General features: G+C 42.2%; 2 protein-coding genes and 1 long non-coding RNA gene across 3 annotated transcripts in view; 1 reads left to right on the top strand and 2 right to left on the bottom strand.

The window, feature by feature from the left end:
* Window positions 1-255: 255 nt before the first annotated feature.
* Window positions 256-27,927, top strand: part of LOC135485036 (uncharacterized) — a 35,021-nt gene continuing 7,349 nt past the window's right edge. The window contains exon 1 of the mRNA XM_064766763.1: window positions 256-350. The gene's annotated coding sequence lies outside the window, so the exon portion shown is untranslated. The remainder of the gene's footprint in view (window positions 351-27,927) is intronic.
* Window positions 3,188-4,515, bottom strand: LOC135485749 (uncharacterized). The gene is made up of 3 exons (XR_010446625.1): window positions 4,493-4,515; window positions 3,838-3,986; window positions 3,188-3,554 (listed from the first exon to the last, which is right to left on the bottom strand). It is a non-coding gene; the product is annotated as an uncharacterized LOC135485749 (long non-coding RNA).
* LOC135484275 (uncharacterized) lies at window positions 6,246-7,184 on the bottom strand. Its single transcript, XM_064765591.1, has 4 exons — window positions 6,953-7,184; window positions 6,628-6,832; window positions 6,299-6,477; window positions 6,246-6,263 (listed from the first exon to the last, which is right to left on the bottom strand). The coding sequence occupies exons 1-4, from the start codon at window positions 7,121-7,123 to the stop codon at window positions 6,246-6,248; spliced, it is 573 nt and encodes a 190-aa protein (XP_064621661.1). The 5' UTR covers window positions 7,124-7,184.

Consider the following 27,927-nt stretch of genomic DNA (forward strand, 5'->3'; position numbering starts at 1 on the left):
TGCCCTGACAAAATATACTTCCAATGTTTGTACGGACCTGTATGGATGATATTATTACTGGATCAAAGAAACAAGTTAATTGTGATCCATTGGTTATTTCATCAAGAAATCAACTTAAAATACATTCCTGTAAATATATTAGTTCACATCATAAGTATTTTTCAAAAATTTTGTTTTGTTTGCAGAAGGATGAATATCCAAGAATTCTTTCAATGGATGCCAATTTTGGTCTGGTTAGGAAGAAAACTTCTGGTGAAAGCGTGGCAAAACCAAAACACGAAGGCTTATACTTCCTTGACCAAGATGAATTTGTGAGGTCCAGTGACATTTCTGAGCCAAACAAAGATGTTGTGAGTATTGATTGTCAATCCTCCTGCCTGACTGTGCCACTTTCTCTCAATTTTTGAGGCATGGAAACTGCCCATAGAATCCTAAAAATCGCTTAATTTTCAGTGTCATCCATCAATAATGCCATTGGCCTCATTTTTGGCCTTTTTCTGTAAAGATACCTTTTTTTCTGTTTCGTTGACGATGTGCTGAAATGGTGTTTTTCCACTAAATATCATACAAGCCTTATATGGAGGAATTGTTTGTTGCGTGGCGGAAGTGTCTGCGACGGGTTTTAAATCTACCATACAGGACTCACAATGATTTACTGCCGTGCATTGTTCACGACTTTTGTATTGAAATTGAATTAGAAAAACGGTTAATGAATTTTATGGGTGGTATGCCTTCATCTAAGAATGTATTTGTCAGCTTGTGTTTTAAACTTGTGTGTCAGGGGAGTGAATCTTCACTGGGGAGAAGTGTCAACATGTTGTATGCAAAATATGGGTTAGATAGGAACAATGTGGACAGCTGGGGAGATATGTTGAGGGTTTTTTATATAGTGAATGATAAGAACGGGCAAAATAGGTTAGCGGAACAGATTAGCGAATTGATGGTCATGCGAGACGTAGGGGATGCGGCGTTTAATCATAGGGAATTAACAGAAATGATTGATTTTCTGTGCACTAGTTAAAGGTATAACGGCTTTTGATTTCTCAAAACCATTCTTTTTATACAATGGCAAGTTTACTAACTAAATAAGGTATACACTGATATCCCAACATGATTGATTTAGCAGGTTCAGCATAATCAGCTTTTGTAAATTGTAAATCCCGCCACCTGCGAAAACGAAAAATCACTCGTCGGCCAGACAGGAAGTGACGTCATCTCAGGCATCTCAGGAATATCAGAACCAAACAAAACATGGCGAATGCATACAGCGAAAGCGATTCTTCATCAATTTGTAGCGATTGCAGTACTTCATCGTCTGCTCTCAGCCAATTTCTTGCTGCCGATTACGATAGTGGTGATGGTGATGAGTTATTCGACGATGTTGGGGATCCAGAGCCAGTTCCTGGACCGATAGAACCCTACATGTTTGAACCCGTACCTGAACAAGTGGAAGTACAGCATCAGCATGAGCATGTACAGGCGCAGGCAGCTGTACTGTAGTAGCAGAAGAAGAACAGCGGCCAACGAGGCGAGATAATCTTGACTGGTATGGAATATTACAGTTTTATTGTTTTATCTAGACACCCGTGCCCAGCATGTTGGAGACGGAGGCCATCATTTTCAACTGTTCAAGCACTGTCTCCACTGAACACTATAAATGAAGAGCCTACCTACCTACCAGTACCATCGCCAACTATCTCACGGCCGTGAGCTAGGTAATTTTTACTTGTGGAGAAATCCCTCGGTCTTGTTACTATGAATAGCCTGCCGACCACCGCGCCAACGGCGGGTTGAGTAACCAAAGTGGCTTGGTATATAATAAGGAATACGACCAGGAGACCCGGGCTCGCGATTTTCAAAGTTGGTCAAGCAAATCTCCTGCTACACCATCGACGAGCCGTGTAGTTGGTTCCACATTGTAGCATACACCACCAAGATAAGAAATTACCATATAATTTTCCCTTTTCATCATTCTGTTTACGTTTATAAAGCCTTGCTAGTTTCTATTCTTGGTTCATAAGAGTATCTCGATATGGGTTCTTCGTAACCATGTACGAATTCTTGGCATATGAACCGATCTTACCTGTTTTAAACTGATTTTCCGGCGAAATAGCGAAGAAACTCGCACGGGATTTGGCGCATCAGCAAATTTCTCCGCCAGTTGACGAAGTACCAAAAAACTGATTACGCAGTAACCATTCCTGGCACATGACCTAATTATTATTCACTTCCGATTTGGGTCCCTCCCTTTTATTATCATAATCGACGCGTTCAAAGTTGGTCAAGGGAAATTACTTCATAAATCATGCAAATTACCACGAAGGCGTCATATTTGCAGATCAACCAATCAGATCGGAGATTCCACAGGAGTCATGTGATCAAATAAATTGTTAAGGCACATTGTTGTCTAACGGCCGTGATCTATAGCCTACCGGTACCGTATACCATATTCACAAATCCTCATGACTTTACGCAGTGCATGAGCTATTGTCCGTTTGCGGGTGTCCTTTTGTTCAATCCCAACTCACAAAAGATTTGTGTACTCTTATTAACGTTGCGTGGACTTACTTCGTGAATAAAGTCGACCAAGTACTACTACCATGACACTGCTTATTAATCTCATGACTACAATGTCACTGTCACTGATATGATAAATACAGGCCTATATTGCTATCATTTCAGGTGTCACTGCGACAACTGTCAGATCCAGCAAAAAGAGGATGAATGTACGTGCTGCCACGAGATCCAAAGGGTCCAAGACAAGATGGCAGAGATAGAGGCCGAGGGGACGACATGTATCATCCAACACCCAGGATTCATGTCAGTTTGCCTGGACCATCATGTCCTGCAGGTGGCCTGGCTTCAATACAGACAGCAGCATGGTCGGGCAGCATATGATTGGCCGTATGAGAAGAGGATGCGGCACATAAGCTACAGACAGTTAGCGAGGTGGTGTTGGGGGTTTCTGGGGCGGGATGTCCGTGTGGTTTTGCCATCATGTGCGGTGAGTCGGATAAGGGCACAGTTCATGCCCCCCGGACTCGAGGAGGATGCTGAATTCAGAGGTTTTCATCAAGGGGACTCGACTACTAGACACTGACTACAAGTACAATGACATTGACGAACAAGAAATATTGTGTTCAGTTGCATGTATTTGTTCATCTGTACAAAATTTTTAAGTTTCAAATTTTAAATACATTGCTCATATAAAATGCCAATACTGGTGATGTTATGTTTGTTAAACAGGACCCGTACAAAATCAATGATGACTAGGCCCAAGGCCGGGGATGCAATTTGTGATAGCTTCAACTTGATGGTCGTCAAACCAAATTGGCTCCCACCACATACAGTTTACACAGGAATCTAGAAGTCCAACACAAGTTACTTCCCCACATGCTCCACGTAGCGTTTTCCACTCTGGTATTTGTTGATGGCTTCCTGCTTATCCGGATGTTCGAAGGCACTGGAAAGTGGGGGTGGGGGTTCTTCATTCTGACAGATTTCTCCAGCTCGGATGATTCTGCACACCTCTTTCTGAAGTTCAGTCACATAGTCTGAAAAAAGACAGTTGTGATGATGAACAGCAATTAGTCAGCGGTGACCTAGGAAAAGGGGCTGGTCAATATTTCAAATTACATGTGTTCATTTGAAAACTGCCAGCACATTCTAATTACAGGATGTTTTGAAGCGTTTCCCCATTCACTTGAAAGACTGGCTAGGGACACTTTTCATGGACCACCCTGTAGTTTTACTTTGGAAATGGTACTCATCGGCAGGTGAACATCATAGATTCCTTCACCTGGCCTATTTTTTGAGAACAAAATAATACAGACTTACTGAATGTGCACTTGGTCAGAACACGTTTCACTGAAAAGCCTCCCTTCTTGAATTTGGGGAATGAAATGTTGAATTGTTCTTCCCCATTCTTTAGTTTGGCTTGGTCCCTGCCACTGTTCTCATTGAAGTGGAGTCCAGCTAACTGTAGCCTACAAGTAGAAACATATTAACATGTGAATGTGAGCAGTCAGTTTGGCATAATTATGTATGCTTATGCTTATGTAGGCTTTAAAAAACTACATTGATGGGTACAACAATTTGAAAGCTCGACAAACATGAAGACTTTTGTGAGTGAGACTTGCCTGTTCTTCATGCCTAAGTATCCAAAGTGATACATTTTTGGTGCAAAATATATGACTGTGGCATGGTACCCCTCCAGTGTAGATGTCTGCCCATCTGGACTAAGCTTCCTCACAGACTTGATCAACGTCTTCGACAAGAGGATGTCTACCAGCTTCTCAAAAACTTCAGTGCCTTAATGAAACAGAAATAGACATAAATATTGTGCATGATGCGGACATTTTACATGAAGAGTACGATGTACTGCTAGCTAGCATATGTCTAGTGGTCGATGATGTCCTCAAGTAACCTTGGAGAAATTATGTTGCAAGGAAAAAAATAATGTCAATTCTTAAAGTATTTTAGCTTGAATTACCTGGCTTAAACCAATCTCTCACAATACTTTCATGCAAACATTTCGGAACGATACGGTTGCGATGATTGTGGATGTCCGCCAAATGATTGCCAATTGAAGACCATTTTGCCTCCAGCATATCTGGATCTCCATCACTTGTAGCCGCACACCAGTATAAGTGATGCAGGATGCCTCGAATCCACCTTGAAACCTGGGCAAACTTCTTCATGGCGGCCAAGGCTGTCAGCTTCTTCTTCTTCTTCTGAATTTATTGCATTTAGGCTAAAAAAAACTTCAACCAAACCCATACAAACTTACATGGACTGTGGTTGATTTTCCAAGTTGTATTCAACTACAGTATAGGAAGATGCAATGGTTCATCTATATCAGTAACCCAACTTACTTTTTGCGACATGCCATACATCGAGGTAATGAGTCACATTTGGCTTCGTCTCCCTCAACCACTTCTGTATCTGAAGGTGTCCATCAGTTGCCAAAGATGGTGTCAAGTCTGGCTTGGCCGCTTCAACTTTACTCAGGCACCTCTTCAAACCCTCGATCTCCATGTGGTAGCTGGACTTCACCTCTGTACTCTAAAGAAATACAATGTCATGTGATTCAGATTGGTATCACCATTCTTTTTAGGACTAACTGGCAATTCTTATAATGCCATTATGGAGTAAGTTATTGCCAAACTGCATGTACGATAATATCAATGTATAAAATCATAGTTAAAATACCTGAACAAGTTCTGTGAAAATCAAGACATTCCTTCTTGTGTCGTGAAGACTATACGAGCCGTACTTGGCACAATGCCCCATCGAATCAATTCGAGCATCTCCGGCGAATGAGGCATCAGTTTCTAGGGCTGCCAAGTTTTCTTCACTCTGCTTCCCCCATACATTCCTGATTGCTCCGTGGAGATACTTCTTCTGGTGAGTGAAGTATGTGTCCTTCGTGTAGATTTGGACACCCCAGAAGTCAAGTACACGAAGGGCCTTGGTTGGGAGCGCACCAGCAAACAAGATGGCAGCCGACAGGGAAATATTGCCATCTGCGATAGGTCCTTCTTTTGGTTGACTTGTCCAATGATTCGTACCATCACAGGATAGGCAGTCTTGTTCGATTGTTATAGAAGTCCCATTTCTTGTCGATATCTTTGCAGTTGCCCCACGCACACAACAAATGCGGCATATTGAGAACAGATCGAGGAGTTCCTTTTCATATACAACATACTTTTTGCCCTTGGCTTCTTCACCTCCACCATCATCATCTATTGTCCTGAAATATACAAACATTCACTTCGTGTTATTTATGCAGCCATGTGTGCCGTGTAATATGTGAAAGAATTTGTTTGACACCACTGTTCTATTCTGAAAACTATTATCCTATACCATTATTATAATTTTTATCACAACTGTCATTAACCCTTTAGATCCTAACCGGCCGCTATCCGTCCGGAGTACTTCGTCGATATATCCCTAACCGGCCGCCAGTATGTACCACATTTCAAGCGACACCATCGCCATTTTTACTTGAGCAGGTTTTCGGCCTGTTAGGGGTCTATTGATGAAATAATGATCACGTTTAGTAGCTGGCTGGTACTGGGGGGGGCTCTTGTGGGTCTTTTTTCGGTGAAAATTGCTGAAATGCTCCAGGGAAATACGAGGAACCACAAAAAAAATGTCCAGGATCTAAAGGGTTAAGAATGAACAATACTCACAAATCTTGAATCTTCTCCTCTTCTGGTTCCCCATCAACATCATAGGGATCATCAAAGAAGCTCTCCCCACTTTCAGATTTCTCCGCTCCCCAAGACACATCCGCTGGCATGGTATATGGAATCAACTTGGCTGGAGACGGCAAATTCCCCTGGATGTTTACACTTTCATCTGGTACATCTGGTACTTGGGCATCTTTGGGAGGCAACAGAGTCAATGGAGGCAGTCCAGCTATGTTGCACTCAGTTGCTTTTGATCTTACAGTTGTCTGCTTTTTAGGGCGTCCTAAAAAGAATACGAAAAGATGTCTGTCCAATGTACCACTACCAGTATACATAATATATTCTTGGCATTTAAATGAAGTTTAGAAATTGTAGTGTGGAGGGGTGGTATTATGATCACTTGAAAGTATGGTCATGGCGTCTAATCAATTACCTCTTGATCTTGGCTCAGATCTCGGAATGACTGGAGTAAATGCCTCTAGTCGTGGCAGAGATATTGGTGTGACCATTAGAGGTGACTCGACTTCAGCTTCAGGTAAAGAACTTGATACATCCAGATCTGGGTTAGGCTCATTTGGCGAATCTTGCTGCTCATCAGTTGCTGCGGGCTTGCTGTCATCTAGTACCTGCAATAATAACTGAAAGAAAAAAACATTACTGCAGTGTAAGGAAGTATGTCTATCTAAAATTGAGGAAGGACATGGCAGGCCATACAACAACAAAATACAATGTTTTCAGGACATGAACATAAACCTTACCCTCTTCCTCTCTCTTTTCTTGTAAGCTGATCTTCCACCAACAGCACCACTGCTTGTGCTAGGCCTAGGTTCATCAGACCCATTCTCGAAGTTCGAGAATGGGTCTGATGAACCTATATCATCAGAGATCGAGTTCGAGTTGAACTCCATCTCTGATGATACACGCTTCATGGGAAGGTTCTTAGAAGGTATGGTAGGCACTGCATCTTTCTTCAATCTTCGGCACCTTAAAAAGTCATGGTGTATTATCAATACAATGCGGTTGAGCATGGTTTGCTCTGCAAACTGTCTAACAAGAACATGTAGTTGAGTGCCAAGTGGAAATGTCATAACCATTGAACGAAGTCATATGACACATCACACAAGACTACTAGACCATGCCTGCCTGCATGCAAGGCCCTATGCATATGCACAACCTACATGGCTACAGCCGACTCCACTGGCTGGCTGTAGCTTGCTACATTTATAGTGAAGAGGCCCACATGAATGGCTTGTGGTATTCGACTCGATGACTCGACGACGCGATGACTCGATGACGCGATCAAGTTGGAATCTTTTTAAAGAATATCACTGCCTGGACTGTAATTTATACATAGAATCATAAGTGGAGGAAAATAAAAAAGAACCGATCATTACCAACCCCTTTCCAGCTGTTTTCACCGTATCTAATCCGACCATTTTTCGTTTCCTACAAGTTCGCATTTTTGATAAAACCATGCGCCATGTTGCTATGCAAGCTTACCGTCAATACAGCTGAATACACCTAAATATAGCTGGTTCAGATCAACCTCCTACCCAGGTTCTTTACGAGCAGAAATTCCAATGTTAAAATGACACGCGAGTTCCTGGAGACAAGGTTGGCTCTGGATATCCGTTCAGCACGGCAATATTAAATGTCCTATACACCTTTCCAGAAATGGGGCGCTGAGTGTCCGAAATAGTGATGTCATAAGGGGAAACTAGGCCTGTGGTGGAGGGACAAAGGAGATAGTCATGGTTGACCAACACACTTGGATGCCTTTAATGACGGACAAGGGGGAAAAAGTTAGTTCCAATGCAAGCCACCAATTTCGGAAAGCATGTATAGGGGCTGATGTATTGGGGGGGGGGGGGGGGGGGGCAGATGTCAAGGGGCGGAAGAGGGACTGAGTGACTGAGTCTAAAAAACTGCACATATGCGAAATTCCGATTGTTGACAGACTACCACATGACATCTGACATTGGCCACTAGAAGCTTGTTTGTCAATTAAATCTCCGGTCATTTTGCATGCTATGAAACTTCCGCGAGTCCTTTAAATATCAAAATCAATCGCGGGGACCAATCTTCAGTGGCCATGGCTGGGGGGGGGGGCACATCCTTCTACATACCGTAGCTGGGTATGGGAAGGCCGAGCTAAAACCTCTGCTGTTGCAGCGGTAGCCCGGAGACCAGGATCATGGGATTCCGTATTTTAGCAAAATCCATAGCAACGATCGCGTCATCGAGCCATCGCGTCGTCGAGTCATCGAGTCGAATACCACAAGCCCACATGAATACCATGTCAATGTCAGGCCTGGCTTATGTATCATAATCACCATGTAGTGATGTAGCCAACATGCCCACATAACCTCACCTGAGTATTCAACACAATAATATTTCGATAGCTGCGTCTAGGAATTTATTAGGGCTACAGAATCAAAATGTGCTTACTTCTTCTGAAACCCACTTTCGTTCTGGGCAAACGATAATGGTACTTCAAAACAATCGTCAGTGAAGTGTTTTGAGCACACTACGGCCGAAGTGTTGGTCGGTTTCGGATCCACGAAGTCCGCTCTCGTTGTTTGTACAAACTTCACCCACTGACGTCGAATTGCTGGTTTTTTCGGGAATGAATGCGTCGAAAGAGCACTCGATGCATCGGCCGTGGCACTACAGCCGAACAAAACACATCTATTCACCATATCAATTGATATTTCGTATGATATCGCAAGAAACTATTCACATGCAAATGCACTGCACCGCCATGATATTCCCGAGAGAGATCGCTCGGCCTTCCTTTGTTGTCGTCATCGCCGAAGATTCCCGAAGATTCCCGAAGATTTTCGTTTTTGTAGGATGGGCGTGGTCTGGGAATAAAAGTTGAAAGAAAACGAACCACATTGCTTGAAATCGATTTTTTTTGGATTTATTGTTGTCTTAATTTATTTATTTATTTCGTACGAAGTACAATAGACAGTGAGTTAATAGGGTGCATGTACATGTATATTTGTGCAATTACAGGCGTTATAATAAGAACATAGTTATTACATACAGTTTAATCAAGTCTCATCTGTACACACTACATTTAGCATCTGCTCCATCTCTGTTTTACTTAGAATAGAATAATCCCAGCGGTCGCGCATTCTCAATAGGTCCCTAATTACTGGTCCGTTAGGCTCCGTTTCCTCAAATGTCTCCTTCTTTACTGGTAGGTTGTCTATAGTACACTGGAACAAGTCGCATATTTTCAGCAGATTTCGTGATGCACTCGTTCCGCCCAGAAGAGTCAATTCGACACTTATTGAAACTCTCTTGCTTTCACTGTTCATACAGCTTTTAAAGAATCTCGCAAATCTCTTAAAAACCTGGATATCGGACTGTTCATCTCTACAAATAGACGGCAGCAGTAAACAATGGGTTCTGCAGGGTAACCTGAATAACTTTCGAATGCAATTTCTCCAAGCAGTGTTGAATCTGCTGAAGGATCGGTGAGAATAGTCCCATAGAGCGCTACCGTACAATGTCATAACATATGATTTAAACAGCCTGTACTTTACTTCGAAATCACAGAAACCGAATAATGATAACAGACAGTTTGTTCGTTTGTACATTTCCGCGATGACATCGTTAATGACGTTATCCTTAACGTCAACGCCAACCATGTGTCCTAGGTGTTTTGTGTGGTCTTGGGCAATAATTCTGCCGTTCCATATAATGAATATCTCCTCGTTTGGCTTCTTTATACCGTAGAAAAGCAAAATGCTCTTTGTGGGATTAAACGTGACATGATACTCCACTGAGAAAGTATCGCATATCTTCAACATTTCCATCAACCCGCTTTTCATTGGAGATAGAATGACAATGTCATCGGCGTAGCCAAAGGCCCCCATAAACACGTGACCAACATGACATCCCAGTTTGGAACATTCCAATCGTTGAAGGAGTACATCCATATATATACAAAAAAGAATTGGGGATAAAACTCCCCCCTGTTTAATCCCGTTTTTAACACTAATTGGCCTGCTCAGTGCGGTTTTCCACTTTACCCGACACTGTTGAGTCGCGTAAAGTCTAGCAAGAAATCTGGCTATAAGTGGACAACACCCTTTCTTTTTGAGTAGAATAAAAAGTTTGATATATTGGACTCTATCGAACGCTTTACTAGCGTCTAGGAACATAGCGTACACATTGGACCCATTCTTTCTGAAATAGTCGATAGTTTGTTGCATGGTAAAGGTGCATTGCGTGGTAGAACCTTTGCTTTTAAAACCGAACTGTAAATCTGATGACTTAAACGTGCCGGGGCACTTCTTAATCACAATGTGGTCGAAAACTTTCCCAAGAATGTTACTCAACGTTATACCCCTATAGTTTTCTGAGTCGCTCAAAGATTTTCTAGTGTTTTTAGGAATAGGAATGATAACTGAGTTTTTGAAAGCTTCAGGGACATATGAGTGCGTTAGCATACCCGTGAATAGTGCAGCCAGAAGTTCATCTAAGTCTGTAGTGCCATGTATTAAATGATCCGAGAAGAGAATTTTATGCCCTTCATGCTTTCCTTTGTTTAAAAGTTTAACCGCACCGCGGACTTCTGCCGGTGTGATCACGTGGCTTTTGCAAGCACACTTATTCTGCATACAGCCATTGCCGATGTCTCTGTCCAGTGAATTAATCAACTCATTCATTTCTGCCTGGTCGTACCCCACAGACGAATAAAGTTGTTCATATTTGTCAGCGAAACTCTCAGCTATTGAATGTTCATCATTGGCATCGTCTACTTTGTTTGGAGTTGGTTTCTTGCCTCCCTTTACTTTGTTAACCATTTTCCAGAAATCTTTATCATCGTGTTGTAAATGGGCCTCGGCAATATGCATTTGTCTCTGCGCGACGTTCTGTTGTTTTAGTCCTTTTATAGCTAAGTGATATCTAGCTCGGGTTGTTCTCCTAATATCAGCAACCACTCCGTTTCGCGGACTCCCGGCATCCTTCCACATGGAGTGCCAGAATATTGCACGTTCGCGCACATCTTTAACGTGATCGTTCCACCCTGGAATGCCTCTGTTTTGGGTGTCCTTAGGTCGACCTTGAACAGGTAAACATTCTAAACCTGCGTTAACGCATGCTTTAACAATAGAGTCGTGAACATAGTCGATTTCGGCTTTGTGGTCATTACACATGAAGTTCCGACAACCTGACATCCCGATAGGGAGGTCTATTTCGCCCAACTTATTATCTAGACATGTCTTATACGCTTGAATATCGGTAGCTGAAACCCTATTCCAGTTCACTACCGGTTCATTTCTCACTGCCGCACCATTGTCCTCATAATCAACGCTTAAATCTGTTGTCAGCATAATTGGGGAGTGATCTGACAGGTTGTCAACCTCGTGACATACCTCGCATGTTAAAACGTTCGGAACCATATCCTCAGACACGAAAAAGTGATCAATTTTGGACCGGGCAAAGTTTGCCTTACTTTCAAACGTGTAATCTATATTTGGCCCGCTACTAGCCGAGCTAAGCGACTCGTTACCTATAAAATATTCCAGTATTTGGGTATTTCTACTGAATATACGAAGTCTGTCCACATTAAAGTCACCACCGAGAATAATGCTGTTAAAGTTTTCGGTAGCGCATAGTGCGCTCACACTTTGTAATGTTTCTAGGAATTCATCAACTTTATCTTCGCCAGGCATGTACACATTGATTATCAGACATCTGTGATTGGCATGTTCAGCGATGACCGCACATATTCGCTTTGAATCCATTTTTACTGGAATTACCTGAGCCTTGATACTATTATTCCACAGTATAGCAGCGCCCCCATACGGTCTCCCAACGAGTAACTCCGTTTCGTTCATACCGGACACCCCATAACAACAACAGTTATCTAGTTCCCTCTCGAATCTATGAAGCCCGTCGCTGAACTGCCAATGCTCTTGTATCAAAACAAAGTCACACTTGTCTAGTAACTTTTGGATATAGTTCATCCTACCGGCCCCAAGGCCTTGAGAGTTGTAGCTTGTAACTATCAAGTTCATAACAAACGCACAGATCAAAAAGATATTGTTTTTACTGTTATTACTACTTATCATCAACTGGTGGTTGAGTGTTCTTAGGCATCTCTGTTTTTCTGCCCTCCCTTGGAGGTGGAATATACTTCCGGACACCAACACCCCGAGGCCACACGGAGTCAACGAACAACTTTGCAAGTTGGTCTTTAATGCATACTTAGACCTTCTAAACCCACATGTTGGTGCCATTCAGTTATACCTTTAAATTCTTTGAACCTTGATTTTTCACGGATATGTAAATAGATCGTTGTAAACAAGCACTTAGCACCCAGCACAACTCTGTAAATGCACCACATGTGTCAGAACTATTTCTCGACGAATAAACACACATATAATTGAAAATTTGTTTTCCCTTTTATGACTCAGAAGGCCTGCAACAGACCTGCAAAAGGTCCAATCCATGCCAATCACCAAAATTGGATAGGAAGCAATTGACATTTCACCCATTGAAACATGAACCCGGCGTCTGCTGTCTGTTAGGCAGATGGGACATCTTCTCAGTCGTTCTTGAACTTCTTTAGTCATACCAAGCCATACGAACGCTTGGGCAAGGTATATTTTTGTCTTCCAAAGCCCCATGTGACCTACTTCTCGATGGGTACAATCGATCACAGCTTGGCGATGTCTGGAGGGCGGGAGAAGGCGGGGATATTTGGCTGCTGACTGGTAGGGTGGGCGCATGCTGTTTAGTGCACCTTCGACGATCCTCCGGGTCCGCTCCCTGGTTCTAAGTCTTGTGGAATTCTTGTTTCTCTTCGATGCCGATCTCACCATAGATCCATTAATCATAGATTAGTCGCATCGCATCACCTATAGGCTGTTAAGGAATATCCTCAGGTTTGATCCAGACGTTCGAGTCAATCACAGCTACCTCTGGTGGCTCATCATCGCACGTCATGGCTGTCCCTAATACTGCAAATCCGTACAAGCTGCATACCAATGCCTGTGACTATGCTGATGGAGCCATCTTAGTTCAAGATGATGAGAACGGACAAGCCGGTCGAATATATCTTGTATTTGAGGTAGAGGGTATCTGTCCTTGACCGTGATATCGTTCAGCTTTCGGTAATCTACACTGAATCTGTGGTCCCATCCTTCTTAGGCACCAAGGTAATAGGTGACGCGCCCATGGGCTTGAACTGGGTCGGATGACCCTGTCATGTAGCACCTCGTCTATGCACTCATTAACTAATTGGCGTTTCGGTAATAATGGTGTTTATTAGCTTGTTGAATGATTGGTGGACCCTCGGTTCGTATGGTCATGAGTATAAAATCACAAACACCATTTTTGTCCCCCTTGGCTGAGAAGTTGTTCGCATTCTTCGTGTTGAGGGAGTTTGAACCTATCTGGTGTAAGTTCGCCAAGGCTACCTAAACCAATGGTGAGCTGATCGATGGAAATCGGCCATTTATGGCCAAACCAGGTCAATTGTTGCGACGGCATATCCACAAATGCTGATCCCTTGTGCAGTGCATCTACACCGATGATGAATTCGTGATCTATATTATCGTCAGTACCTATCACAGGCAATTGTCCAATTTTCTGCAGTTTAACATTCGACCATACAGTATGATCTGTTCCCCCGTAATTGTTTGAAGATTCGTTGATGAGCTGAAATAAAATCTCATCCTCGGGAGAAAAATGGGACAGGACAAGTAAATCCAATCATCATTTTGGCTAAAGTTGATACTGTTGCTTCGGGTAGGAGACGACACTGCTTATGGCAAGCGGAGTGTCCAGTTATTCAAACAACCTATATTTATTCAATAAAACTTGGTATTATGGCTGAAAACTAAGTTTGTTTGAAATAAATAAATCAAACAACCTACCGTATATTTTCTCCTATTCAATCAGGTTATTTGAAAAAAATATAAGTTTATCTGTGAAAAAGACAATTATCTTTCGTCTTAAAGTTAGTTTTTTTCCATAAACCTATATTTTATGATAAAAATACTGGTTTTCCAACACAAAACCTGTAATTTATTACCTAAAATGTGAGTTTTCGCACCGAAATGTCCATTTATTCAATAAAACTTGTTTTATTTAGAAAATATATAGGTTGTTTTAAAAAAACAATACTTCTTTCAAATAAACTTAGTTGATCAGCCATAAAACCAAGTTTTATTGAAGAAATATAGGTCGCTTGAATAACTGGACACTCTGCTTGCCATACACACACCGTTTGTCCAGTTATTAAAAAAACCTCTATTTCTTTCAAATAAACTTAGTTGATCAGCCATAAAACCAAGTGTTATTGAAGAAATATATCTTGTTTGAATAACTGGACACTCAGCTTGCCATACACACGTTGCTGTCCTGTTATAAAAAAGGAAGAGGATATGTACACAGCATGCTGTGTATGCAACATACAGTAGTTTTATGTTCACAGCGTTTTATATTAATGTTCATTAGGCTCATTATAAACGGCTGTTATAAAACGCGGATTCCGCGGAAATCCGCGGAATCCGCGCGTACCTGGTTCCGCTGGCCACCGTCAGATGTAGTGGTAGTCAGATGTAATGATAATTGTGTTTCGATCTATGCTAGGTCGAGGGCTCCAACATACAGTAATCAATGCCAGCCAACTGTAATTATATCATGTGCTAATATGCTTTTTACTACATTGTTCTACAGAGATGGCTAGTGTAAATGTATGGTATACATGAAGTTTAAAGTAAAAACTTTTCCTCGTATTTTATGAATATTAGCCATTGGCGCCCTTCTGGAACATTCTTAGACTCTCGATGGTAGGTCTAGCTACTCGGACCGAAGATCGCCCAGCGTAGTGTGTGATTCAGTTTACGTTTAATCCGACATGAAATGATAACCAGGCTTATTTAAATGTCCTTGTCAATTAACCATTCGCATGGTGGTATTTTATTTAATGAATATACAAAAATGCGGTGGGGACTATAGGCAGCAGCAGTGGGGCTAATTTAGCCATCTTTAGCCATCTTCAGGCGACGATTCATCCTTGGTAAAAAAGTATCAAAAACCCGTAGTACAATGTATATGTGATTAATAGAATAACAGTCCTGTCTGTATTTCAGTCCACAGTGTCTGTTTATAGTACTTACCTTCCCTCAAAATAATGTAATGAAATACAGTTATTACGGAACGATTTAGTTCTCTAAATTCGTGCTGCGTGCAGTGACCGTGCAGAGCGTATGAACGACTACCACTACATCTGACGGTAGCCAGCGGAACCAGGTACGCGCGGATTCCGCGGATTTCCGCGGAATCCGCGTTTTATAACAGCCGCATTATAAAGCCCCGCCTCCGATTTTATGCTACCTGCTGTGAATCCTAGCAACGTTTTCTCAACATGCTGTGTATACAATGTATAGGCACGCGCAATGTCTAGAGCACACAACAGACTTCACTGGCTGGAGAAAACTGTTTTGGCCATATGGCACACATGCCATCCAAAAACCGGGGCTCCATACGCCTTAGATTTACATGAGGGTCATAGCCAGATGTAGAATGGGGTCAGACAAATCATAACGGGACCATTGTCACCTGAGGTACCAAGAATCAAGGAGACAGATTCAGCAAACAGCAATTTAGCAGGTCTTTAAGCTCCAAATGTTGAGTAGAATAGAACTGATTACAGGATTTTGACGGCTTGCGTGTTTTCCACCATGCATGCATTCAGTCCGGGAAAAGGGTGACCAAATTCCGGATGCTGTTGGTGAGCATGACATGGACCTACTTTGTTCAACGGAAACGTGGGTGACATCACTAGAAAAGGACATGCTTTATTTGAAGTTACTCACCCCTCCAGGATACAAATTTGTGCATTTCCCACGCCCTAATAACGCTGGATGGTGGTGTGGGAATACTGCACAAGGAGTCACTGGTAGTGTCAAAACAGGCTTTACGTCTGAGTATGGACAGTTTCGAAGCATGTAGTATCAACTTTGACTTAGGGTCACATGTCCTGTGCGTGGCGATAGTATATAGGCCCCCTCCTCGGAAGAACAAGTTGAACACTGCTCACTTTTTCTCAGAATTCTCACCATGGCTTCTGGATCTCACGTCATGTGCGGGCGACTTACTTCTGGTTGGAGATGTAAACTTTCATCTCGACATCCCAGATGAACTGGACACCCGCCGCTTCAGTGAACTTGTAATCCGCAGTAAAGTTGTTATCTTTACCTGGGATGTTATATTTATAAATATGTTTAGTCTCTGGCCAGTCCAGAGTATTTCTGTATATTTCTGTATATTTCTGTATAGGCCTATGTAGGGAATCTTGAATGTTACGACCTGGTGTTATGTAACTCTTGTATCTCTTTGACGCCCAGTGTTCGGCAGTGCCATATAGACCGGTGTGCAAGGGATAGTAGTCCTAGGGCTGATAGTCCGTGTAACAATAGCCCGCACTGCTAAATGTTTTGGTTAGGGTTAGCGGTACAATAGATCATGCTGCTTAATTGATCAAATACAATGCTACCGGACTATGACCCCAGGGGGACTATATCCGCTGTCACACCGGTCAAGGAATAACAACACCTTCATATATTATATCGTCTCTATTTCGTTCACCACCGTATTGAAGAACTCGGAGTTACTGCCAGCTAGGGGTAACATCTTTTGGGGGCTCAGCCGGGCCAATGTGTGTGTGAACAGTGTTTTAATTCATGAATTCATGACATTTCTCCATTTTGAGACAGTGCAGTGAAATTTTGAATCGGACTGATTCTTCCGTTGAATTTCTGAGTAGTGGATCCGAATGCAGTGTTTGTATGCCGCTGAAGTTGTGGTGCTGTCTCGCTAGACGTATTTCGAACGTTGTTCGTGGTATTCGTGTAAATATGGCAAGCTGCCATATTGGAAGGAGCGCCAGTTTCTTGCATGCAATACGAGCAGTTTTTTAGCCGGTATGTGTTCGTGCCAGTTGGCCCACAAACTTTGTTTCGTGAACGATGGGTGTGGTCGTGTAATGTTTGCACGACGTGTACCTTCCGCTTGATTGACTGCGCAGTGGACTATAGACGTTTGTTGATTGACGATTTTGACTTGTGACCGAGGACAAGCACTCATTGACTTGACATTTTACTCTAACTTCATTTTGACTTTAACCCTGAGTTATCATTAACTTTTGTGACCGTATATCGTTTTATGATATGATTTGACATGATATTGAGGGATCATTTCATTTCATATCATTCTTGACTTGTTTATGTTGAGTTGGCCTAGGCTTATTGGTAGAGTATGACAAAATACCCCGACCGGTACCTTTAACTGGTGGTTGTCCCCTATTGATATCAGACAACGGATGAACCAACTCTTTGTCAACATATTCATCCTCCAATGGAGGCATCTGGTCAACACGACGAACATTCTCCATGTCCACATATTCTATTTCTCCTGCATCTTGACCATCAGTACTCACGGTGCTGCTTAACGCATCTACTATCTGCTGACGATCACCTGGGTGCAATTGTTTTAACATCGCCGTTATGTCGTGAAACATAGCAATTCTGTCACTATGTGACTCTTCTTTGCCTCCCTCGGCCATAATAGAAGAAATTATAACTATACGTAGACAAAGTTCTAGAACATATGTAAATATACTGCAATAATAGTCTGATGAGCTAGAAACGAACAATCTGAAAATCAAATATATTTTTCCAAATTGGTACCTGTATGTAAATAAGAGCTGCTGGAAATCTATATGCGAGTTAAATAAAGTACTCGGGATTGGACTCTGATACTGAAATTGCAATATGGCTTATTATAAAGGGAATGCTGAAATTAAGGCTTGGTCATCTAAAGGCATTCTGCAATTGAAAATACTCACTTATCTTTTACCTAAACTATGGATTATAATTATGGATTATGAATGAGAGCTAATAATATCAACGCTGCACCCAAAATTTTTACACAAGTCTACAATAATTTCACCAAGTCCAAATCAACCTAAGATTATTCCCTTAAACAATAAACAACATGCCATATCAACGATTTAGACCTTGACCCGAACTACATGCATCCATACAACACTTCCTCACTCACCACAAGCACATTATTCACATTCATCATACAGTAGTACATGCATGCCACGCAAAATGACCGAAATTGTGAAAATAATACCACTGCAAATATAATCATCCTGCTATAACTGCTGGATGACAAACTAAGCTAAACATGCATTGGCAAACCCGCATATTAGCAATTAGGCAAAATATTTCACTAAAACACGTTATCTGCAGGGCAAGGAAAGGCTCGGGCATTAACCCTGCCGAGACCGGTGGACCTATTGACAATAAACCACCGGCTAGTCAGGTTTATACAAAGGGAAGGGGTTTACCCATTCATAGCACCCCAAAGGCCCCTTTACCTCCTATAGGTTCTGAGCGGAAACGCTCTGGGTTATACTCTAGTCACCATTCTTCGTTTTCTGCCGGTAATGAGTCCAGATATGTTGTAAATACACCTTGTTTACCAAATTTTACAGGCGATAAAAAGTCCGAGGTATCGTACAGACAATGGAGGGTTGAGACTAAAGGTCTCTTGCAAGATGTTGGCTTTCCGATGCAGACGATTTTGACTGCAATTAGGAGGTCATTGAAAGGTATGGCCGCCGAGTGTTTATTGCAATATGGGGATGACATCAACCCATATGATGTGATAACTGATTTTGATAGGTTGTTTAGAGAGGTCCTTACCTCCGAACAAGTACTGGCAAAGTTTTACGCAGCATCCCAGGAGCCTGACGAAGGTGTCACTACCTGGGGATGTAGGCTTCGAGAGATTTTGTCTCGATGCCCTGATGAGGAATACAGGACGGGGAAGTATGCCGCAGCTATCTTGCGTCAGAAATTCTTTTCAGGGCTTAAGCATGACAAGATAAAGACAGCCGTCCGTCATTTTTTGACCAGGGAGAAGACTTTAACAAATTGTTAGTTTCTGCTCGTGCGGTGGAGCAGGAGTCTGGGGTTATCAAGCCCACGCCTGTCAGTCAGCTGTCAAATAGCTCCACAGCTCCGGAGGTTGAAAAGATGGATCTGATTTTGAAGAAAATTGGGGCCTTAGAAGGACAAGTAGCGGACTTGAGAAAAACTCAAGCCCGCGAAAATGCAAAAGCCAAGGACGCATTATCTTCTTCGGGTGTTTCTTCTTCTACTACTGTGCCTGTTGTACAAACGTCTGGCGGTAAAAGCAAAACTACCCCGTTCGCTGGTCGGTGCAATTTTTGTCACAAAAAAGGGCACAATGTTGCTACGTGTTATCGCCGTATCAAACAATAGGCTGGTAATTTAAACAGGCAGGAACCCGCGGACGGAGGCATCCGCGGGCGAAAACCGTAAAGCCTCAAACCAGTAGACAAGTATCGAATGCGTTAGTGGGGAAGCCTGCTGAGACGACAGTTGTTCTGAATGATCAGAAAGTTGATTGTTTGGTTGACACCGGTTCTGTTGTTTCAACTATTGGCTCACTGTCTATAGTGACCATTAAAGTTGCATGGGTTTTTTAACCTCATTTTGCGATAACCTCGTTTGTCCATAAGGGCTGACCGATTCGGGCGCAATCGGCATCATTGGCTGTGTTTGGCATCATAAGCGCGCAGCAGAAAAGCCGAAGGCTTTTCTGCGAAGCGCTACTATGGTTAACGTGCATACGACGTATCCAATGTAAACAATGTTTCTCAAGTCTATGGATTCGTTTCAAATGGCTTAAATTTGACTTAAAATGGCCGCCAGAAGAGATAAACGCGCGAATGAAGCAACTCGACTATTCTGAGCTCCGAGAGAGAACCACATGAATATTCACACGGTTTTTTAATCACACTTCAATTTCAGGCGGTTTACCCCCCGACATATGTGTTTTGATTTTTGAAACTTTAGTAATAATATCCAAAAGATGCTTAAAATGGATATAATCCCGAATTAATGAAGCAAAAGACAGGAAGGCGTTTGAGGCGTTTCGAGAAAAAAAATGTTATTTTGAGATTTCAATAAACCTTTTGAACGAATTCCACATGGGCCGTGGTGCGATCCGAAGACACCTCAAGGAGGAATGTATGTTTTTATGGGGTACCATTGGTTTTGCAGATCTTCTGTTTTTTTCTAAAGAATAATCAATATTCGCTAGCAGGCTTTTTATGCTCCCAGGTATGAAGAGGGTTCTATGTTCCTTTTGTTCTTTGTTCATCAGTCTGGTGTTCCTCAAGAGTAAAGTGTCTTCAAGTCTGACATGTTTTAGCCAGTGCATTGGGGGGAAGGCCCCTCAAACCCCCTATTGGCCTCTCAATAAGTCCTTCCGAGCTGCTTACCCTGGGGCGCTCGAGTGGAACCCCCAAACCTTCATGATAGTGCAGTCCTCTAACAGGCTAAAACATGGCCAGCAAAAACCCTTTCCAACCAATTTTTTATGCATTAACCATTCGGCAACATGTTGGATGGGGAAAAACCTGATCCCTAGATCCCTGACCCCTTGAATTGGTTGCCCAGGTACGACCACAAGCAATTGCCTCAAGGAAGCCACCAGTACGACCTCGTGGGAGTCTTGCCAATATCATGCCAGTGAAAAGGAAGGGTAATGATGGTTGAGGGTTGCAGTTAGGGTACCATCAAAGGAGTACCTCTTCCTCGCTCTGTCAAAGGACTGCACTATCATGAAGGTTTGGGGGTTCCACTCGAGCGCCCCAGGGTAAGCAGCTCGGAAGGACTTATTGAGAGGCCAATAGGGGGTTTGAGGGGCCTTCCCCCCAATGCACTGGCTAAAACATGTCAGAAGGACGGGGGTTGGGGGGGGGGGGGGGAGGGGCTCTCCATGGCGACAGTTGCGCGAGTTCAATAGAGCTTGCACTTTATATTAGAATCTGCCAGAGTCCCAGACTACGATAGTCTGGACACCTTTCGGGGGGGGGGGGGGGTGACATTTTCCATTTCTTTGCCGGCTATTATGGCGATGGAGTTGAGTTACTGCTAATGCGATACACGGAGAAAAAAGTCTATCAAAACAGAAAATTGGCGGAAGGAACTATAGCAGGGTCCCAACCAGGGGGTTTGGGGGGTTTCCCCCCAACCTAAAGGCGCTGCGCGCTTACTAGGGCACTGCACTGATAATATTAGGTGTGTCTAGTGAAGTGATTTTGGACAACAAACCATCGTATATATCTGTTTTTTTCGTTTTTCCATTTAATTTTGCCACGCCCCTTTTCCAGGGTGTTATTCATATTGATTTATTATGGTCATATGTACGTACATTCGTACAAGGGGACGAGCTTACTATGTTCCAACAAATCGAGTACATTCGCAAAATGTTGATTTTTTGGACGCGTGTGAGTAGTGCAAATCGGCCACAAACAATTTATTCCATTTGATTCCATTTGATTCCATCGACAAATATTTAAAGAAAAGAACGAATATCGTGCCAGTTCGATAGTTTCAGGTTTGATTAGTAAGGTTTGATCCGGGGGTGTGATAATGATATGCTACATTAGCCGATAATCAACCTGGGATCGATGAAGTATTGCAGGCGTATGACTGTATGCAACTAAGCTTATGGTGAGCATTCGGAACGAGGTAATCACCGTAATTCCCGTCATCCATTAATGTTTACATCGTTCACTGCTTGCTTTCCGTACAAAATCAGTAAGTTTTCTGATGTCGAGGTGATAGAAATACTCATCGAAGTGTCAATTAGTTGTCTGTGAATCGCTGGCAGCATTGGTATGACCTGGTTTGGGTGACACTGACTGACAGAGTTGCACTTGCAGCCTGATGCGGATGGCCGGTGAATTCTGAAGTCAACGTATACGTATAGGCCGGACATCCTAAACAGCGTCCACCAGCGTCCACCAGCGTCCACCAGGTTTCAAAGTTATCAAAATTATATTTTCTTGACATAAATCAATAATATCATCAGTGCAGTGCCCTAGTAAGCGCGCAGCGCCTTTAGGTTGGGGGGACCCTGCTATAGTTCCTTCCGCCAATTTTCTGTTTTGATAGACAGTTTTCTCCGTGTATCGCTTTAGCAGTAACTCAACTCCATCATCATTAATATCCGGCAAAAAAAGCCCCCCCCCCCCCCACCCCCGTCCTTCCGACATGTTTTAGCTAGTGCATTGGGGGAAAGGCCCCTCAACCCCCCTATTGGCATGGCCTCTCAATAAGTCCTTCTGAGCTGCTTACCCCGGGGCGCTTGAGTGGAACCTCCAAACCTTGATGATGGTGCAGTCCTTTGACACGTTTACCCAGAGCGAGGAAGAGGTACTCATTTGATGGTACCCTTACTGCAACCCTCAACCATCATTACCCTTCCTTTTCACTGGCATGATATTGGCAAGACTACCACGAGGTCGTACTGGTGGCTTCCTTGAGTCAATTGCTTGTGGTCGTAATATATTCAAGGGGTCAAGGATCAGGTTTTTCCCGCACCAACATGTTGCCGAATGGTTGATGCATAAAAAATTGGTTGGAAAGGGTTTTTGCAGGCCAAGAGACTGGAAGACACTTGACTCTTGAGGAACACCAGACTGATGAACAAAGAACCTGAGGAACATAGAACCCTCTTCATACCTGGGAGCATAAAAAGCCTGCTAGCGAATATTGATTATTCTTTAGAAAAAAACAGAAGATCTGCAAAACCAATGGTACCCCATAAAAACATACATTCCTCCTTAAGGTGTCTTCGGATCCCACTACGGCCCATGTGGAATTCGTTCAAAAGGTTTATTGAAATCTCAAAATAAAATTTTTTTTCCGAAACGCCTGCCCGTCTTTTGCTTCATTATTTCGGGATTATATCCATTTTAAGCATCTTTTGGATATTATTACTAAAGTTTCAAAAATCAAAACACATATGTCGGGGGGTAAACCCCCTGAAATTGAAGTGTGATTAAAAAACAGTGTGAATATTCATGTGGTTTTCTCTCGGAGCTCAGAATAGTCGAGTTGCTTCATTCGCGCGTTTATCTCTTCTGGCGGCCATTTTAAGTCAAATTTAAGCCATTTGAAACGAATCCATGGACTTGAGAAACATTGTTTACATTGGATACGTCGTATGCACGTTAACCATAGTAGCGCTTCGCGCTTAAAATAGGTTATTTAAAACATATTTTGCAAGTTTTATTGCAATATAGCTTCACAATCTACGTCATTATGTCTTTAGTGGCCGCATCAGGGACACCATGCTAAGTCACATAAGCTAAAGTGTGTCGTGGAGGTGTGTCCGCCAGACTACCGCGTGATTGGTTGACCTAGTTGATATCTGTGTCAATTCGTTGTTTTTGCGACGACCAATAATGACGAATCATCAGCAAGAGTATTGACTTGTCGTAGTGGCCGGTAAGGGCGATGGGACGAGGCCTTATCACTAAGTCCGTAGTGTAACTAGTTGTAACAACCCTTCTTGGTTTATGCACATTTTGGAGTATTTATACCCTTAAAGAAGCAAATGCTTTCAACACATATAATCTGTGCCTCTTAATGATTCAGCGATATCTAGAAATCATCACTTGCGTGTTTCCAGGGAATGTAAAGATTTTTTTTTATATTTTTGCATTTTTCTCCAAATATAGGGTTTAAAATGTGCCTTAGCCTGATTATACTTCTAAGCTCTTCAATTAGTACTCGCATTTTAGTCTGGTGGTCCGCCATCTTGGATTCAGTAAGTGAACCAATTGGTCCAGTCCCTGTTGACAACATTATAGCAATCATTTCTCACAGTGAGCCATTATCGCCGAAGGGCTTGTCTCTTCTTCTTTTCTAGATCAATATCTTCCAAATCTGGAGATACAACCCTTGTCGCAGATTCTAGATATCCAGAGTGCTACTGGGGATAAGCTCCCCTATAAAGGGTTTGTAGAGTTGCCTCTTACAATAAACTTACTAACATTGGATATTTTATTACTCGTCGTTGCGGATACAGCATATAATGCATTAGTTCCTCTCCTTCTTGGTACAAATGTTCTATGTGAATTGTCTAAGGACAGAAGTTTGATCGAGGATACTATATGACGTGACACTCTCAAATGCTATGACATAACACATGATCCGATCGGTACGGTTCGCACCAATAAACCAATCGCCGTAGATAGTAATGCACAAATTTCTATTAAAGGGATTACTCGGTGTAACACCGGTCGTCCGATGAATGTTGTTACAGATTCTTGTGAAACCTTACCAAGAGGTTTGATTTTGGTATCTTCATTACAGAAGATTCCCTCTGCAGGTAAGACAAAGAAAGTGGCTGTTGTGCTACAAAATATTACATCTCAACCTATTTCTGTTCCAGGAAGATTTGTAATATGCAAATTGACAGAGGCCAATTAGGATATCAAACCACCTGTTTTAGATGCGGTCGACGATTCTCTTCTTTCAGATAGCACTCATGCTACAGAAACCTATGGTACAGTTCCTAAGTCTGATGAGTATGACGTTGATCGATCTCCTTTTCCAGATGCTTCTAATGCTGGGATAAACAGTGGTCCTCTGTTGGATTCCGACTTTTTGAAACTTTTTAAATTTCAGGAAGACATTGACTATGATCATTTGTCCGATCTACAGTCTCGTTTGGTGAAATGGAAATCAGCATTTTCCCAACACGACTCTGATTTAGGTCGTACCAACCTGTGAAAACATCGTATAGATTTGTCAGACAACAAACCATTCAAGATCCGTCATCGCACCATTCCTCCTACTATGTATGATGATGTCCGAATCCATTTGAAACAAATGCTTGGAAGTGACGTTATTCGGGATTCTATGAGTGCGTATGCTTCTCCGGTCGTTATTGTACGTAAAAAGGACAACTCTCTTAGGTTTTGTATAGATCTGAGGGAGCTTAATAAACGTACAATCAAAGACGCATAGTTTACCCAGGATTGATGAGACCCTCAATGCTATTGCTGGGTCCACTTGGTTCTCATGTCTAGACATGAAGGCGGGCTATTGGCAAGTGGAGATAGAGGAATCTCAAAAACATCTCACAGCTTTCTCGGTAGGACCGTTAGGATTTTATGAGTGCAATGTTATGCCATTCTGGGCTACAAATGCTCCAAGTACATTTCAACGTTTGATGGAACTTGCTTTGCAGGACATAAATCTAGAAATCTGTCTTGTTTACTTGGATAATATTATTGTTTTTTCAAAGTCTGTGGAAGATAATTTGAATAGGTTGGAACTTGTTTTCGAGAGGATGGTGAAAGCTAATGTGAAGCTCAAACCCTCTAAATGTCAGTTTCTGATGAGACGTGTAAAATATCTTGGTTATATTATTTCAGAGTAAGGTATTGAGATGGATCCCGATAATGTCGAGGCGGGCCGGACTTGGCCGCGGCCCTCGTCTGTTGATGACTTCCGACGTTATCTTGTATTCTCGTCCTATAATCGTAGATTTGTAATAGATTGTGCCATGATTGCTTAACCCCTTAACGATTTACTGCATTGTTCTTCTGGGAAGAAGAGCAAGGACAAACCTCCTTGGTTATGGGGTGAAAAGGAACAAGCGGCATTTGATAAACTGAACATATTACTGTGTGAACCACCAATCCTCGGTTTTGCCGACTATTCTTTACCGTATGAGTTGGAGATACTCTAGTCTCGGCTTTTTATGGTGTGTTTGCAATATGCAGGCCATTCCCCTTCACAAACTACGTAGAGCATGGTTACTCACCGCTTTTGTGATGAAACGGCCAATCAGATGGCGGAGCAATTCCGAAGTGTGCTATGGTCGATTTCGCGGTTATGCTAAACACTCAGGCAGTTTGTTGAATCGCTCCTATGAAAGAGATCTGACCTATGAGCAGTTCCGAAGTTCCAGTGTCAATGGTATTTCCAAAATTGGGTCCGGGGTGGTTTTTTGAATTGTTTGTTGTCAACATTGTGAGCAATGCCTGTGCCTGTGGTGCCGTGAGTCACCAGGTTATCGAAAATGGATTCGAGGCAGCTTTACGCCAAGGCCAGGTCGAGGCTGGACCACTTCCACAACTTGACGAAGAACATGCAGATGGAATTGAGTTCATGGCCATGCTAGATGATGAAGTGGATCAGGCCTATAGTGCTCTGCAGGATGCGAGAGAACACGGACTGTGCCTTTGTACTGTCTGTGTCAACATTAGTTGTCCACCATAAATCACCTTCGTGGCACTTATTTACCCACCAAATCTCTAAAAACTTCCCCATAATAATCTCTGATTTCTAAACCTGCATTCAATGGTATTTCAACAGAACTACCATGTTTTGCTGCAATGAAATGCAGAAAAATACTACTGAATGCAGGTTTCCCAAATCTGAATTTGATTTTGTGGAAGTTTTTAGATAAGAATTTGATGGGTAAATAAGCGCCATGAAGCCGATTTATGGTGGGTAACTAATTTTGACCCAGACAGAAGCCTGAATATCTAAGCAGATCCATGACGTCGACTTATGTCATGACGTCAGTCACGTTGGCAAGAGGAAAAACCATTGTTGTTTTCGGCCGTTATACAACATCGTCGCTGCATGTGCTTACTGTGTACATTACCGAGTGACGTACTGCACATCTTAGCAATCTATGGGTAATAAGGTTCACGTTGGTTCACGTTGGCTTTTGTCCTTAGCGACGTTTGACGTGTTTAGAAAAAAATGGCCTGTGTTGAAACGTGTAAACAGGTTCCCCAATCATCCCCCTGGATATATCTATCTATCTCATTTCTTGTTTACCTCGATGCAAAAAGTTCAATTCTGAATTGAGACTGTAGTCATTTCCTATGTTTAGAGAAAAATGCACCAAACGTTGCAATTTTAAGGAAAATTTAGACACCCAGGCAGTTTATGGTTCATACTCAGAATGTAAAATTCGCGCATTTCTTTTGCGACACCCTGCATTATAGCATTACTTTTATTTATCGTAATAACAGTGTGAAGTAAAACTTTCAATATTACAAACTGCATCAATTTCGGTCATACATTGAACATTAAAAGATTGGATGTAATGAACCATAACTTTCCCTGTGGCTCAATCAATTTCACAAGGACCGCGTCCCATGCTAGCAGTCACACGATTCAAATGTGAATGACAGACGTTCAGCCATTCATATGGTGGAGGCGGTCTTCCATTACAAATCACCACTGTGTAGGCGGTAGGCCGTGGAGATAATGAACCCACCATAAAAAGCCGAGACTAGAGTATATGGAATAAATTCTTAAACATACCAAACAGAATTAATTTCAACATGTTTAAACACTTTCTAAAGGACATTTAGAATTTTTTGATGTATAACTTGATTTTGGCCCGTAGGGGGTTAATGTGCATTCCTACGCGTGGGAAAAATGCATTTTTGAATTTAGCTCCCTCATATTACCCTAATATCATCACTTAAAATTTGCCCGCTAATTTGTCAAACGAAATTATTTTTCTAGACACTTTTTTCACACTGGGCCCATGGCCTAAGTGTATAACGTTTAACAACAGCAGAATGGGGTGGACTGTAGCCCGCATATCTAATATCTAATGGCTGTTATCGTATGTAATTATCCGAGTTTGGCAGGAGAGAGACCTAGGCCCTTTACGTGTATGGCAAGCCAGAGTGGACACAATTCGTATTTAATATCCTTATATATTGTTATTTTATGTGGATATATATTCATATTTTATGTCCATATATATTCCGACCAATCAGAATGAATTTCTTTATATGCACAATAATTCATTTTATATACACATA

This window comes from Lineus longissimus, chromosome 3 (assembly GCF_910592395.1).
Source record: "Lineus longissimus chromosome 3, tnLinLong1.2, whole genome shotgun sequence".
NCBI classification, from domain to species: domain Eukaryota; kingdom Metazoa; phylum Nemertea; class Pilidiophora; order Heteronemertea; family Lineidae; genus Lineus; species Lineus longissimus.

Excerpts from the sequence above, each read along its gene's own strand:
- LOC135484275 (XM_064765591.1), bottom strand. The coding sequence starts at position 7,123 with ATGAAGCGTGTATCATCAGAGATGGAGTTCAACTCGAACTCGATCTCT. Across the intron at positions 6,833-6,952 it reads AGAAAAGAGAGAGGAAGAGG|TTATTATTGCAGGTACTAGA; the intron begins GTAAGGTTTATG and ends TTTTTCTTTCAG. Across the intron at positions 6,478-6,627 it reads ATCTGAGCCAAGATCAAGAG|GACGCCCTAAAAAGCAGACA; the intron begins GTAATTGATTAG and ends TATTCTTTTTAG.